This window comes from Sphaerodactylus townsendi, linkage group LG03 (genome assembly GCF_021028975.2).
Source record: "Sphaerodactylus townsendi isolate TG3544 linkage group LG03, MPM_Stown_v2.3, whole genome shotgun sequence".
Taxonomy (NCBI): Eukaryota; Metazoa; Chordata; class Lepidosauria; order Squamata; family Sphaerodactylidae; genus Sphaerodactylus; species Sphaerodactylus townsendi.
In genome coordinates this window covers 1,363,699-1,378,842 of record NC_059427.1, presented here as the reverse complement: position 1 = coordinate 1,378,842, position 15,144 = coordinate 1,363,699, and the positions used below count along the sequence as shown (strand labels likewise).

Sequence of the window (15,144 nt, the reverse complement as noted above, 5' to 3'; positions counted from 1 at the left end):
TTATATACTCGCTATCAGCATTTTAGACCCTGCTGTGTCTTGCTGATATATGGCCTTGAGCGCTTCCCTAATATTATCCGTTTCGGTGTTCACAGTGTCCCGAACATACACAGAAGCTGGGAAGTTCTCCACGGCCAGAATTATGGGGCACAGGCTTTTGATCAGCAGCGTCGACCAGCAGCGTCGGCGGCAACGAGATTAGTCTCCACCACAGACCACAAATCTTCGAATAAGATAGGACTGCATCTTACACCTGCGACAAGTAGTTGTCCTCATTAAGGCGTTCAAGCGGCATGCCGGGCTGCTGAGACCACCATAAAGTAGACTCTGTACTGGACAGCCACACCGCAGCTCACAGGAACACACAGGGACACACAGGAACCACCGCCTTGCTCACGGGTGGAGGACAGCGCCTGGGCCCATAACCTGATAGCAGAATTTGAGCGTGGCTGCCCAGAGTAGAACGCTAGTGGTGTTGTACGGCAACACTCCCACCTTCCGCGAGTAAACTCCCGCACAGCTTTGTCATTCATAAGAAGGCTTTTATCATTCAGTTGCTCTATGTGCAAAAGTAACTATATGCATAGCGAAGAAGGAATATTCAGCAGACAATCAAAGTGCTTAGCCTCAACACCTGCTCTTCACAAAGGGAACACTGAACCAGTAGCATATAAGTGCTTTTTTATACAAGACTCAATAGTCATATTAAAGGTCACTAGGAACAGGTGTAAGAACCGGGTTTGTCAGCAGCTCAGTCTCCATGCTGACTCATACTGGATAGGATATGGACACTTTAACTATCATGACATGCTGCTTTCCGGGTAACATTAAAGTGATTTCAGCTCGAGCAGCGTGGTGAAGCGAGGAAGCGGTAAGTTCTTCAAAGCAAAGTATTTTGACCGAGGCGGTGGTGACAGCTTCGGGCGGGAGAATCGGCGGCTCTTGTAACCAAGCACAAGAACTTTTATACACACACAGCAAGGGGCAGGTTACAGGGGCAGGTAGGGGGCGGGTCACATACCGAGACACCAATAAAGAAACATCAATACAAAAAAGAAAGATGCAGTTACAACTTTTGTGAATGGGATCGCTAAATCCAGCTGTCAAGCCGTCTTCCATGAGACTTTGCAATGGTGCTGAAAGGAGGAAAGTGGAGAAAGGTCCATTCCTTAAATTGGTTGGGTCTGCTACCAAGCACGCAGTTATCTCTGTTATCAGACAGGCTATTTCCCTCCTTCAGTTATGACCTGAGGCTCCCCGCGCCTCAGTTCTGCAACAAAAGAAAGTTCAAACTATCCAGCGGCTGGGACCACTCTGGGTGCTGTCATCATCAGATTTGATTTGCAAAACCAAAGGGGTCTTTGTCTTTGCTGAGAATTCGGGCTGGGTGTTGGTCTAAGCTGAATTCCAAGGCTAACTTCCTTTGTCCCTTAATATCAGTTTCCTACGAGGCTACTGCTTTTACCCAACAAGCACAAATATAAAAAAAAATAACATTTCTAAACTTAAACATTAGAAAACCCAAAGAGTTCAAGCACATATACTTAATAGGCAAAGGGCATCCTAAGTTAACAATAATAAAACCTTAAATCAACTGGAAAACCTGGCTAAAATATAAACCCTAGACAATGGGCAAATGGTAAATTCAACACTTCAAAGGGCTTTCTCGCTATGGCCATCCTATAAAGGAACCCAAGGCAAGAGGGAAACCATGTAAAACATTGGCATAGTCACATATATGTGTCCTTTGCAAAGCCTTATGGAGGCTTCTGAACCACACTGAGTCTCTGTGTCCTGACCTGGAGCCAGTGTGGTCAGGTAACGACTCAGGAAAATATTTTGGCTATTTTCACCAGGCGTGTAATAGTGTTTCAGGCGGGAGAAGAGACTGTGCACCCCTCTCCCCGGCTCAAACACAAACACACAAACACACACACACACTCCTTCAGGCTTCTTCTGGCAGCGCCTCCATGCATTCTTTCTCCTCAGCCTGCAGGAGAGGCGGCCTGCCCAGAGCATTTTCCCTGGTGCATCACGCATTGAGAGCAGCATGGAGCAGCTTGGCTCTTGCACCGAGCAAAGACCTGGGAGTTGGCCTACAAAGTGTTTCTCTTGCCCCCCTTCTGGGGTTATTTCTGGCCCAGCCTGCTTCACTTATTGCACTACTGAAACCCCTGCAGTGTAGGCCTTGTTTTTTCCAATCCCGGAGTGCCCGGTGCAAAGAGCAGTCATCGTCCAGCTGGGGTGGAGGTGGTAAAGACTTCCCAGCCTGAGCCCTCCTGGCCAGGGGGATTCTGCAACAAATTAGGCACCTCTGTCTTCCCTTAGCAGGAAGTAGCATAATGGAATGGAGGCTGTAGTTCCCTCGGAGCCAATGATACCACTTCATAATGGCAAACAACTGCTTTTCCCCAACATCAAGCTCTCGAAAAAAAAACTATTCTGTGCATCTGTACTATGTTCATCTTTAATTTTGGCCAATTTAATATAACATTTTCTTTTATTCATCTATCAAAAGCCTTTGGGGCAAAAGGGCACTTGGAACACCAAAAAAGTCACAGGACAAAAAGACTTTCTCAAGCCAAACTTTCCTAACTGCAAAGAGTTCAGAGTTGTGTACATGGTTCCTGTTAACCAAAGTAGACAATGACACAGGCCCAGGAGGTATGTTACTGAGTTCAGGAGTAAGTAGCTTTGATGCTTAGCTGTAGCACTTCCTAGATATAAACCGCACCACAAGAAGCAAGTTAGTCTTCAGTGAAGTGCAGTTTATGTATGAATGCAGCTATATACAAGTATTTACATGAGCAAGAACAAAAGGACAGCATGCGGCGTAGACATAGAATTCCCTAACCAGCAGCATAGTCACATTTGTTCGAGTATATATACAGACATAGACCAATCCGGTGTAAAGGTCACATAGTCCCTGTAGTGTAACTGGTTTGATCTGGTTTAGATCAGCTCACTGTCTCTCTTTGCATCAACTGGGTGAGCTGTCAGTTAGATCCCACCCCAGTCTGCTCCAGCACACAATATGGTCAGTGAGGTATAAGCAATACTCTGACAGTTCCCTCCGCCCCCCCCACAAGGGTACCTTTGTGAGATTGAGAAAAGACTGACTGTCAGAACTCCCATGAATAGACAATGAAACACTTGTAGTTCAAAGGTTTTATTGCTAAGATAAGTAGGCAGCAGAAGACTGATTTCTGAGCTCCGAGCTCAGAACGCTTGATAATATGAAGCGAGACAGACCAACATCTCACTTGGCTAGCCAAGGCCGAGCAGAGAGTCTGGCCAAGATACCAAGGCACCTGAAAAGCACAACATAACAAAAGGCAGCTTAGCGACTGACCCCCATGGAAACTGATCCTGACATTGACGTCGCATTCACTCCAATGAAGGTCACAGTAAGGAAGGATTTCAGGTTTGGATCTCCTCAAGAGATTGTGTCTACCACTGGAAGACCAACTTAGTTGGCTGAGGCATAATTTGGGCTCCGCTTCCCACATCTGCGGGTTTGGGAAGGGCAGGAAGACTGGTTCCGCGGTATGCAGCAGAGAAAAGAAACCTGAATTTCTTAAAAGTGTTTGCGAACATAATTTCTAATGTTTTGTGCACATGTCCACTGAATAATAACTGACCCCTACTGTCGAAAAAAAATGAATATTACAGCTGAGAATCATATTACTTGAAGAATATCTTTGAAAGCGGCACATTAACATATTCCGCTTTGATGTGGATGATTCCCCTTGTCATAAGGATTGGAGCACCATTTAATGGGTGGCCGAGGGTTGTGTACAGGACAACCCGCATACACAGGTGACTTTTGGTGATAACATAGCTGGATTTATTATCTTACTGATGGACTGGACTGAATTCAAAGAGAATGCGTACTAGCAGGACTTAAAAAGAAGTACACGTTTATGAATATTATTGTACTGAAAATTCACCAAGATAGTCCTATCTGTTATGAGAGAAGGGAATGTGGTTATGGATGTTAATATATGTATGTTATTTTATTGTACCCTTAGGGTAAGTATAGTTTGCCACGAGGGATTAAAATAAATGGCGGCTGGGTTGTAATGTGTATCTTTCTGTAGCATGATCAAGTAATACCTTTGAGGTGGGTAGGGCTGAAGAGTTCCAAGAAAGGAATCAAACCTGGTTCCTCGGTTTATGAGTCTGCTACCTGGTTTTAACCACTGAACCGTAATGGTGATTGGAGGACTTGTTATTTCTCTTCCATCCCCTCGCTTTGTCACCCTCTCTAGGAGCTGCACTTGCTTCTTAACCCTTTGGGAGCCCTTTTCCTTTTACCCGGTTATTTATTTCTCCTGTTTATCCTTTCTCTAGAGATTTTTTAGCTGGCCCGCTTTTCTTCTGAACTGGTTCCCCTGTTCTGTTAAAGAGATCTTGATTGAGTTTTGTAAATTGCTGTTTTAATAGACATTTATATATCCCAATTGGATGGATTTTTTTTATTGGAAGCTGCCTTGAGCTTCATTTTTTTATACACTACTTTTTTCTCTACCTGGGACTCCTTTGAAGGGCCTTGGGTGGAGCCCAGCTCAGTCAAGACAAGGTGTCCGTTGTGAAGTTGAGGAGGGGAGGGTGTAGCGGATTTGCCTACCTTGGAAGGGTTGGTGGGTGTGATTTTAAGGCCTAGAAGGGCAGACAGCAGAAGCGCCAGAGGGTGTGTAAACAGCCCTCTCCATATAAGGGAAGGTCCCTACCTGGTTGGTTGGCAGAAAAAAAGGCAGTTCACCTGAGCCTGCACCACAGGTGGAGGGAGGCAAAATGAGCGACTATATAAGAAAGCAGGGAGAGGCCTGAGAGAGGCTCTTCTGGAACTGAATGCTGTGAAGCAGAGAAAGAGGGGCTCTGTCGCCCAGCTGGTGTGTTCTGTGGCAGGAGTCAGGCTGCTCCGACTCAAGCTGAGGAGGCCTTGAGGGGAGTGTGTGGAGAGGAGCCCTGAGTCCTGGCGGAGTGTGTTCCTTGATCCAGTGGCTTGTGACTTGGCTGTCCCGAACCTAGTGTCTGTCCAACCCAGTTCAAAACCCAGTCAGGAGTAGTCCAGTCCATAAGGGGGGGCGAAGCTAGGCATTAGCCAGGGGCTGAAAAGGTGGTGGTGCGTGTGCCAGTCCTGCCAGACTTAGCTTGGGGTGGATGAACAAGAAGGTGTGTGGACTACAGAGAATCTAGTGTCTGTGCATGAACAACTCAAGCTGAAACCCCGTGTAGGACAGCTTAAGTAATTGAAACCCTGTGTAGGACAGCTTATAATTGAAACCATTTAGGAGAGCTTAAGTAATTGAAACCTCGTAGGACAGCTTAAGTAATTGAAACCTCCTGTGTAGGAAAAAAGCTTAAGGAATTGTCCCCTGTGTAGGAAAGCTTAAGTAATTGAAACCCTGTGTAGGACAGCTTAAGGAATTGAAACCCCGTGTAGGAGAGCTAAGTAATTGAAACCTCTGTGTAGGACAGCTTAAGGAATTGAAACCTCTGTGTAGGACAGTTTAAGTAATTGAAACCTCGGTGTAGAGAGCTTAAGTAATTGAAACCTCTGTGTAGGACAGCTTAAGTAATTGAAACCTCGTGTAGGAGAGAGCTAAGTAATTGAAACCGGGTGTAGGGATCTGCTTAAGTAATTGAAACCCTGTGTAGGACAGCTTAAGTAATTGAAACCTCGGGTGTAGGAGAGCTTTAAGTAATTGAAACCTCATGTAGGGAAAGCTTAAGGAATTGAAACCTGTGTAGGACAGCTAAGTAATTGAAACCCTGTGTAGGACAGCTAAGGAATTGAAACCTCGTGTAGAGAGCTTAAGTAATTGAAACCTCTGTGTAGGACAGCTTAAGGAATTGAAACCCTGTGTAGGACAGTTAAGTAATTGAAACCTCGTAGTGACAGCTTGCAATTGAAACCTCGTGAGAGCTTTGGCAATTGAAACTCCCGTGTAGGACAGCTTAAGTAATTGAAACCCTGTGTAGGAAAGCTTAAGGAATTGAAACCCCTGTGTAGGACAGCTTAAGGAATTGAAACCTTTGTGAGTTGGGGCTTAAGACCCTGAACCTCTTCAAGGAAGTGGCACTTGCGTCCACAGTTTTCTTAGTGCAGGAGTCCCCAAATTATGTGGCCCAGGGGCCAAATGTGGCCCCTGAAGGCATTTATCCCGCCTCGGCCAGGCATGGCTACATGGCTCCATTCATGTGTGCAGTGGGGGGCTCAAGGAGAGGGAAGAACTGGCCCCAACGGGCTGTTGATTGCAATGCTACGATGGCACCCCCCAAATTCCATGAATTTTCTCTGACCCAGAGTTGGAAACTCCACACGCAGGCTTCGTTCACCTTCCTCCTCTCAGCTACTCCATGTGTTGCTCTCAGGTTTTCTGTTCACTTCCACTTCCATTGGCATCAGCCAGGCTGGTGAATCGCTTCACTGGCTGCTAGGAAAGAACCCAGGAAGATACCTGATCCTGGTTAGATGGAATGCTTCATTGGGAAAGTTCTGCTTTTTTTTTAACAGGGAAGGTATTCCACAGCCTCCCCAACAATATTTGAGCCCCTCCTGTACTTGACATACTTTGGTCACTGTTCTAAAATAGACCATGACAGAAAGGCTGAAAGCATGCAAATCAAACATTTTACAATCATTTGTGCAGAGGAATTTGTTCATGTTTTTTTTTGTCCGCCCTCCAACAGTCTGAGGGACAGTGAACTGGCCCTGTTTAAAAAAAAGTTTGGGGACCCTGGTTTAGTGTAACTGCTTAAGTAACCGGCCAAGAAATAAGCTCTTTACCTCTGTAATCAACAAGTGTTAAAACCTCTCTTAATATCTGAGAAGCCTTTTGTCTAGTCAAAATAAACTTTTAAAATTCTGTTTCACGCTACTCACAAGTTCCAGTCTAGTTTCTGTGTGCCTACAAAGGGTGATGTCTGTCTGCATATAAGCCAAAACCCTCTGGCAGAGTTTCCTCCATTTTTGTTGATTTACTCTTCGGGTCAGAGGGAAGTGCAGAAGAGAAGGGTGTTTGGTGGGCCAGTGTCCAATACAACTATACAGGCCCAAGGCTCCCGGTAGTGAACAGTCACCGTGAAGGGTTGAAAATAAAACAATATTTTTGTGGCAGCTGCTTTGTGAAAGTCGGCCCGGTGGTGTGTGTGGACGGAGGGCAACTGTGAGCCACCTTGAAACTCCTTATAGCAGAGAAAAGCGAGTATGAAGAACCCACTCTCCGGGTCCCCGACAAAGTCTGAGCTTCCGCTTTAAAGGACTCTTTTCCCATCTTGCATCCTGAAACTGAACATTTTCTTTTCAATATTATGTATTAAACTCTTGTTTTAATGTTGTTGGGAAAAGGGATGCAATTTAACGGCTGCTTCTCTTAAGTTTCCAAAACGCCTCCCTTCCCAGTCCCAGGAGTGAGAGGGCTTATTTTTGGCCACTCAGCAAGGCTGGGAAGAGTTCGTCATGCTCAGAAACATGAGCAAACAGAAGATTTTGGGAAACTGGCGCCACCATGATGGTCCCAAGTGGCAGCCACATGCTGGTGGTGGGATGATGGGAACCGCAGTCCATAACATCTTGGAAGGCCGCGAAGTTTGACACCTAGTTGGACAGTTTTCCTGCTCCAGAGGAATCCCATTACCAAGGAAAAGCTTTCCAGAACAGATAGATAGAGCCATCCAGATACTCTGGACCACCCTACAGCAGCTGAGATAAAACAGAGGCTCCAGAGAGCAGAGACCCTCCTCAATCACAGACTCTTTTGCCACCCCCGGAAAGCCACGGCCCTCGCCATACAGCCAGGCTCTCCTGATAGCCACCTGCCCAGGAGATCACCAGAGAATTGGTCCGACTGAGGGAACCTGATCCCTCTCCTGACCCTCGCTGGAGATGCAGCCATGCCGGGTTGCAAAGCCCACAGCCCTCACACAGAGCAGAGAAGGGGCCAGAGAGACCCCATGCCTCCTGCAGAGTTGTCCAGTGGGGGTGAAATTCATCCCTTCCCCTATGCACTCCCACACACGCCAGCTGGGTGACCTTGGGCCAGTCAGCTAGCTGGAGCTCTTCAGCTCCACCCACCTCACAGGCTGTTTGTTGTGAGGGGGAAGGGAAAGGAGATTGTAAGCTCCCTTTGAGCCCCCCAGGAGAGAACTGGCTATAAATCCAAACTCATAAGAACATAAGAACAAGCCAGCTGACTGTGACCAAAGTCCATCTCTGTTACTGCAGTAGGCCCTCCACCAGGTGCCTTTGGGAGCTCACATGCAGGGATGTGAAAGCAATGGCCTTCGCTGCTGCTGCTCCCCCTCGGAGCACCTGGTCTGTTAAGGCACGGTAATCTCAGATCAAGGGAGGATCAAGATTGGTGCCATAGATCACTTCTCTCCATAAATCTGTCCGGGCCCCTTTTAGTGCTATCCAGGTTAGTGGCCACCACTCCTGTGGTGCAGCATATTCCAAACACCAATCACACGCTAAGTGAAGAAGTGTTTTCTTATTAGTTCTAATTCTTCCCCAGCATTTTCAATGGATGCCCCCTGGTTCTAGTATTGTGAGAAAGAGAGAAAATTTCTGTCTACATTTTCTACCCCATGCATAATTTTATGACTTCAATCATATCCCCCCCCTCACAGACGCCTCTCTCCAAATCCAAAGAGTCCCAAACGCTGCAGCTCCTCTCCCTCATAGGGAAGGTGCTCCAGTCCCTCAATCACCCTCGCCCTCTCTTTCTATCTCCTCAATATCCTTTTTTGAGATGCGGGCGAACAGAACTGAACACAGGGACTCCCAAGTGCTGGTCGCATCACTGCTTTATATAAGGGCATGACAATCTTTGCAGTTTTATTATCAACTCTTTCCTAATGATCCCTGCATAGAGTTTGCCTTTTCACGGTTGCCATGCATTGAGTTGACATTCTATGGAACTATCAACTAAGACGCCTAAATCCCTTTCCTGGTCTTTGACTGATAGCATCAACCCTGTGTAACGTATGTGAAGTTTGGATTTTGCCCTATGTGCATCACTTTGCATTTTTTGCTACATTGAACTGTATTTGCCATTTCTAGCCCACTCACCTAATTCATCAAGGTCCGGGCTTTGGAGTTCTCGCGAATCCCTTTGTGGTTCTCACCACCACACTTTCATTTGCACCATCTGCAAACTTGGACCCACCACGCTTACCCACCCCTACCTGTGGTCATTTATGAATAGGTTAAAAGCACTGGTCCCAAAACGGATCCTTGGGACACCACTCTACATCTCTCCATTGTGAGAATTTCCATTTACACCCACTCTTGCTTCCTCCTGTTTCTCAACCAGTTTTAATCCATAGGAGGACTTCCTCTTATTCCTTGATTGCTGTTTTCAACAGTCTCTGGTGAGGGAACTTTGTCAAAAGCCTTTTGGAAGTCCGCCAAGTAGATGTCCACTGGTTCCCCCCCCTTATCCACATGCCCATACACCTTCAAAGAACTCTAGTAAGTTTGTAAACAGGATTTGCCTCTGCAAAGCCGCAAGGACTCTTTCTCAGCAGGTCTTGCTTTCTACATGTTTAATAATTTTATCTTTAATGATAGATTCTACTAATTTACCAGGAACAGATGTCAAACTGACTGGCCTGTAATTTCCTCGGTCCCTCCTAGATCCTTTCTAAAGATTGCAGACTTTGGCCATCTTCCAGTCTTCAGGATGGAGCCTGATTTCAGGGATAAGTTGTCGGGTCCCCCCCCTAGACTCTAACCCCCTAATTTCCCGGTCCCCCCCTAGAGTCTCTAACCACACCAACCGCATCTGCTCCACAATCTAAGCATGCTGCTGTTGAAGACTGCTAGTTTGACTTTCTGCTCTCCAGGGGGTGCCCTTCCACAATACTAGAGAAATGGGGATCAGATTTGGGTGCCTCATTGAGGAGGTACAGGGGGGTCTTACATTAGCACTACAGTCTCTCATTCGTGTGAGTTCTTTGATGCTGCTGAAGAATGTTTTTTTCAGATTGAATCTCTTTCCAAACTCTGAGCATTCAAAAGTCCCTCAACTTTCTGTGAGTTTTAAAATTTTTTTTTAAGATCACCACCTGGACTGAACTTTCTACACCTGAGTATCTTCAAAAGGTCTCTCCCTCTGTGTGAGTTCTTGATTCTTTTAAGACAGCGCTACTTCTCACTGAATGTCTCTTTCCACACCTGAGCACTGAAAAGGTCTTCTTTCTGTGAGTTCTTGATGTAATGAAGAGTGCTACTGTGACTGAATTCCTTTCCACACTCTGAGCATTGAAAAGGTCTCTTCTTTGTGTGAGTTCTCTGATGAGTTTGAAGTTGGGTACTCTGACTGAATCTCTTTCCGCACTGTGAGCATTCAAAAGGTCTTTCCTTTGTGTGAGTTCTTTGATGCAGTTGAAGATGGCCACTCTGACTAAATCTCTTTCCACACTCTGAGCATTCAAAAGGCCTCTCCTTTGTGTGAGTTCTTTGATGCACGTGAAGAGTTCCACTCTCACTGAATCTCTTTCCACACTCTGAGCACTGAAAAGGTCTCTCACCTGTGTGAGTTCTCTGATGCTTTTTAAGAGTGCCACTCTCACTGAATCTCTTTCCACACTCAGAGCATTCAAAAGGCCTCTTTGTGTGTGTTTTTTGATGCACGTGAAGAGTGCTACTGTTTTTGAATCTCTTTCCACACTCTGAGCATTCAAAAGGCCTCTCCTTTGAGTGAGTTCTTTGATGCACGTGAAGACTGCCACTCTCACTGAACCTCTTTCCACACTCTGAGCATTCAAAAGGCCTTTCCTTTGTGTGAATTCTTTGATGCCGTTGAAAGCTGCCACTCTGACTGAATCTCTTTCCACACTCAGAGCATTCAAAAGGCCTCTCCTTTGTGTGAGTTCTCTGATGCACATGAAGAGTGCCACTCTCACTGAATCTCTTTCCACACTCAGAGCATTCAAAAGGCTTCTCCTTTGTGTGAGTTCTGTGATGCTTTTTAAGACTGCCACTCTCACTGAATCTCTTTCCACACTCAAAGCATTCAAAAGGTCTCTCCTTTGTATGAGTTCTTTGATGCACGTGAAAAGTGCTACGGTGTCTGAATCTCTTTCCACACTCTGAGCATTCAAAAGGTCTCTCCTGTGTGAGTTCTTTTTTGATGCACGGAAGAGTGCTACCAGACTGAATCTTTCCACATTCTGAGCATTCAAAAGGTCTCTTCTTTGTGTGAGTTCTCTGATGAGTTTGAAGTTGGGTACTCTGACTGAATCTCTTTCCGCACTGTGAGCATTCAAAAGGTCTTTCCTTTGTGTGAGTTCTTTGATGCAGTTGAAGATGGCCACTCTGACTAAATCTCTTTCCACACTCTGAGCATTCAAAAGGCCTCTCCTTTGTGTGAGTTCTTTGATGCACGTGAAGAGTTCCACTCTCACTGAATCTCTTTCCACACTCTGAGCACTGAAAAGGTCTCTCACCTGTGTGAGTTCTCTGATGCTTTTTAAGAGTGCCACTCTCACTGAATCTCTTTCCACACTCAGAGCATTCAAAAGGCCTCTCTTTTGTGTGTGTTTTTTGATGCACGTGAAGAGTGCTACTGTTTTTGAATCTCTTTCCACACTCTGAGCATTCAAAAGGCCTCTCCTTTGAGTGAGTTCTTTGATGCACGTGAAGACTGCCACTCTCACTGAACCTCTTTCCACACTCTGAGCATTCAAAAGGCCTTTCCTTTGTGTGAATTCTTTGATGCCGTTGAAAGCTGCCACTCTGACTGAATCTCTTTCCACACTCAGAGCATTCAAAAGGCCTCTCCTTTGTGTGAGTTCTCTGATGCACATGAAGAGTGCCACTCTCACTGAATCTCTTTCCACACTCAGAGCATTCAAAAGGCTTCTCCTTTGTGTGAGTTCTGTGATGCTTTTTAAGACTGCCACTCTCACTGAATCTCTTTCCACACTCAAAGCATTCAAAAGGTCTCTCCTTTGTATGAGTTCTTTGATGCACGTGAAAAGTGCTACGGTGTCTGAATCTCTTTCCACACTCTGAGCATTCAAAAGGTCTCTCCCCTGTGTGAGTTCTTTGATGCACGTGAAGAGTGCTACTGTGACTGAATCTCTTTCCACATTCTGAGCATTCAAAAGGTCTCTTCTTTGTGTGAGTTCTCTGATGAGTTTGAAGTTGGGTACTCCAACTGAATTTCTTTCCACACTCTGAGCATTCAAAACGCCTCTCCTTTGTGTGAGTTCTTTGATGAACGTGAACATTGCCACTCTGACCGAATCTCTGTCCACCCTCTGAGCATTCGAAAGGTCTCTCCCCTGTGTGAGTTCTTTGATGCTTTTTAAGAGTGTCACTCTGACTGAATCTCTTTCCACATTCTGAGCATTCAAAAGGTCTCTCCTTTGTATGAGTTCTTTGATGCACGTGAAGAGTGCTACTGTGTCTGAATCTCTTTCCACACTCTGAGCATTCAAAAGGTCTCTCCCCTGTGTGAGTTCTTTGATGCACACGAAGAGTGCTACTGTGTCTGAATCTCTTTCCACATTCTGAGCATTCAAAAGGTCTCTCTCCTGTGTGAGTTCTTTGATGCACAAAGAGCTTTGATCTGCAGCTGAAGAACTTTCCACACCAAAAGCATTTACTGCATGCTATTGTTTGGAATGTGCACATTAGCCTTACTTTATGAGAGAGAAGGTCATTCCCCTCACATAGATTGCGGACTTCTCTGCTGAATGAGTCTTTTGGTGTTGAAAAAGATTTGATTTTTGTAAGAAGCTCTTGCCACAATCTGAACAGTTGTAAAGTTTCTGTCCTTTGTGTTTTATTTGATGGCTAAGGAGCTCTAATTGCAAAGGGAAAGTCTTGCCACACTCCAAGCATTGATGCTCTCTTTCCACTGTGCATTTGCAAGTGGATCTCAGATCGCTTTTATCTGAGAAGTTCATTCACACTCTGTGCACTTATATGCTGGGATTTGACAGAAGTTCACTTTGGGATTGAACAGGCTTATCCCTTTTGTCTTGTCTGCACGGCTTCCCTCCTGCCTCGGTGTGCTCTGTTCCTGTCCTCAAACGCTCCTTCAGAAACATCATCCTTTTGTATTTTTCCACAGAGGACCCCTGGAATAGCCCCACTGTCTCCTCCTTTGCATGTGCCAATTGGAAGACAGAAAGAGGTTCAAATAGGCCTCGGCTGAAGAAGCCTCCACCCACCCACCAGGCACTGCACATTAAGGGTGACTATGACCTTTATCAAACCTTTTTTCCCTCAACCGAGCTGTGGTGGTCACACCTCTCCAGCCTAACCCTCCAGGTTGGGTCAGCAGTTTTACATTTTATTCCTCTGTAAAGGATTCAAGTGCAAAGAACCCTTCCCCCCACTTTTCTCATTTGACTTGTAATGCAGCTCTTTGAGCCTCTGCTACTGATGGTTAAATAGAGGAGGAAGGGAAGGAAAGGCTTTTTATACCCCACTTTTCTCTACCATAAAGACCCTCCAAGGGGCTTGTAGACCACATTCCTGTTCCTCCCCACACAACAGGCACCTTGGCGAGGTCAGTAGACTGGGGGACTTGAGAACTAGGCCTGGCTTGATCACGCAGGTTTCTGGGAGGAGCAGGGACTCCAACCTCCCTCCAGATTGGGCTTCAGTGCTCTTAACCACTAAGACTGTACGGAAGAGGTTACCATACCCCTGCAACTACACACACAGGGGTTCCTTCTAGTTGTGAGGAAAGCCATGAGGAGCTGGTTTTCAATGTTTGCTGGGAGGAACGGAGAAGCCTAGACTTTGCTGAATGAATGCAACACTTTGAATCAGACACCCACGGTTTTTGGAAGAGGTGTCTGATCTATTTATGCCTATTAAAGGTTAATAAAGATAAAGATAAAGAACCTAATGATTAAAGTCTTCAGGAAACCAGATTGGCTATTGTTCAGTAACTCTCCCCACCCCACCCACTCACACCTTTCCCTAGAATGTCCCATATTTAAGGATGCAGCAGCCCCTGTAGAGCACCAGCTGAGGGCGGGGTCGAAAGGGGCTTCGGAGCATCCCAGGTTTCAGGTCTCCCTCCCTCCCTCCCCCTTCCCAGCAGGCCTTGTGATTCTCCCAAGCTGAGACTTGTGAAGAAGTGGAGCAGAAGTCCTCCAGGGCTATTCCTTGCTCATTCCCTTGATAAAGCCATGTCGGACACTCACTCCCACCCAGCTCATCTGGGAAGGAAACTCTCTCTTCTGGTCCCCGTGAGAAACTCTCTCGTCTTTCTTCAGACACAAGGCCTTTGCCTGCCTCCATTACATCCCTGACTCCTTTGGCACAGAGAGGGAGAAAGTGATGGTTCTTGTATGGGGAAGGAAAGAAATGCGAGCGAGGATGTTTGTCTGGGAAGAATGGAAACCTGGCCAAGATGAAGGGATACCTTGTGAGGTGGGTGGGGCTGAGAGAGTTCCAAAGAACCGTGGACTGGTCCAATTATTCTGGCAGCAGGAATGTACGAGGGGAGTGAAATAAAATCAGGGTCTCTAGATTGACTCTGCACCACTCAGATGGAGGGAGCAGGAACTCAAACCTGCCCCTCCCTTTGACTAGAGTCTACCCAGCTTCTTTAAATCCACTCTCATACCAAGTGCCATGGATTGGAGGACTTCAATAGCCACTCTCCCATCCCCGCTCTATCTTTGTGAAATCCTCCTCTCTGAACCGTGACTTGTCTGCATCTTAACCCTTTAGGAGACCTTATCCCTTCTCCCCCCTGATTATTTATTGTTACATCATTTTCCTTTTCATAGAATCACAGGGTTGGAAGATACCACACAATTTGGGTTCCTGGACCATGGTCTGTGGTTGCATGAAGAGGGACTGCTGGCAAGGGATGGCTTGCACCTCTCACCTCTAGGTAGAGACATCTTTGCCAGGAGGCTCACAAACCTGATCAGAAGGGCCTCAAACTGAGTTATGTGAGGGAGGGAGACAATATTCAAACAGATGGGAGTTCATCAAGTGATAGTGATGAAAGTCCATGGAGAGAACTGAGCGAATGGGTCAAGAAGCCAACAGCGAGAGGGGAAAAAACCTTAAAGAAGCAGCCAGAGGAAATGCACCACGCTGCCTTTCACTCTGTAAAACTAATATACAGAGCGTAAAATAAACAAGATGGAATC

At 46.1% G+C, this 15,144-nt stretch overlaps 2 protein-coding genes across 2 annotated transcripts in view; one reads left to right on the top strand and one right to left on the bottom strand.

Moving 5' to 3' along the window:
• The window catches only part of LOC125428596 (zinc finger protein 345-like), a 320,997-nt gene that overhangs the window by 36,424 nt on the left and 269,429 nt on the right, over positions 1-15,144 (top strand). The gene's annotated exons all lie outside the window — the stretch shown is intronic.
• Positions 285-12,652, bottom strand: LOC125429689 (oocyte zinc finger protein XlCOF6-like). The gene is given in 7 exon segments (XM_048491014.1): positions 285-426; positions 3,304-3,311; positions 4,532-4,662; positions 10,168-11,103; positions 11,182-11,537; positions 11,874-11,938; positions 12,275-12,652. Coding segments are annotated over 7 exon segments (2,016 nt in total).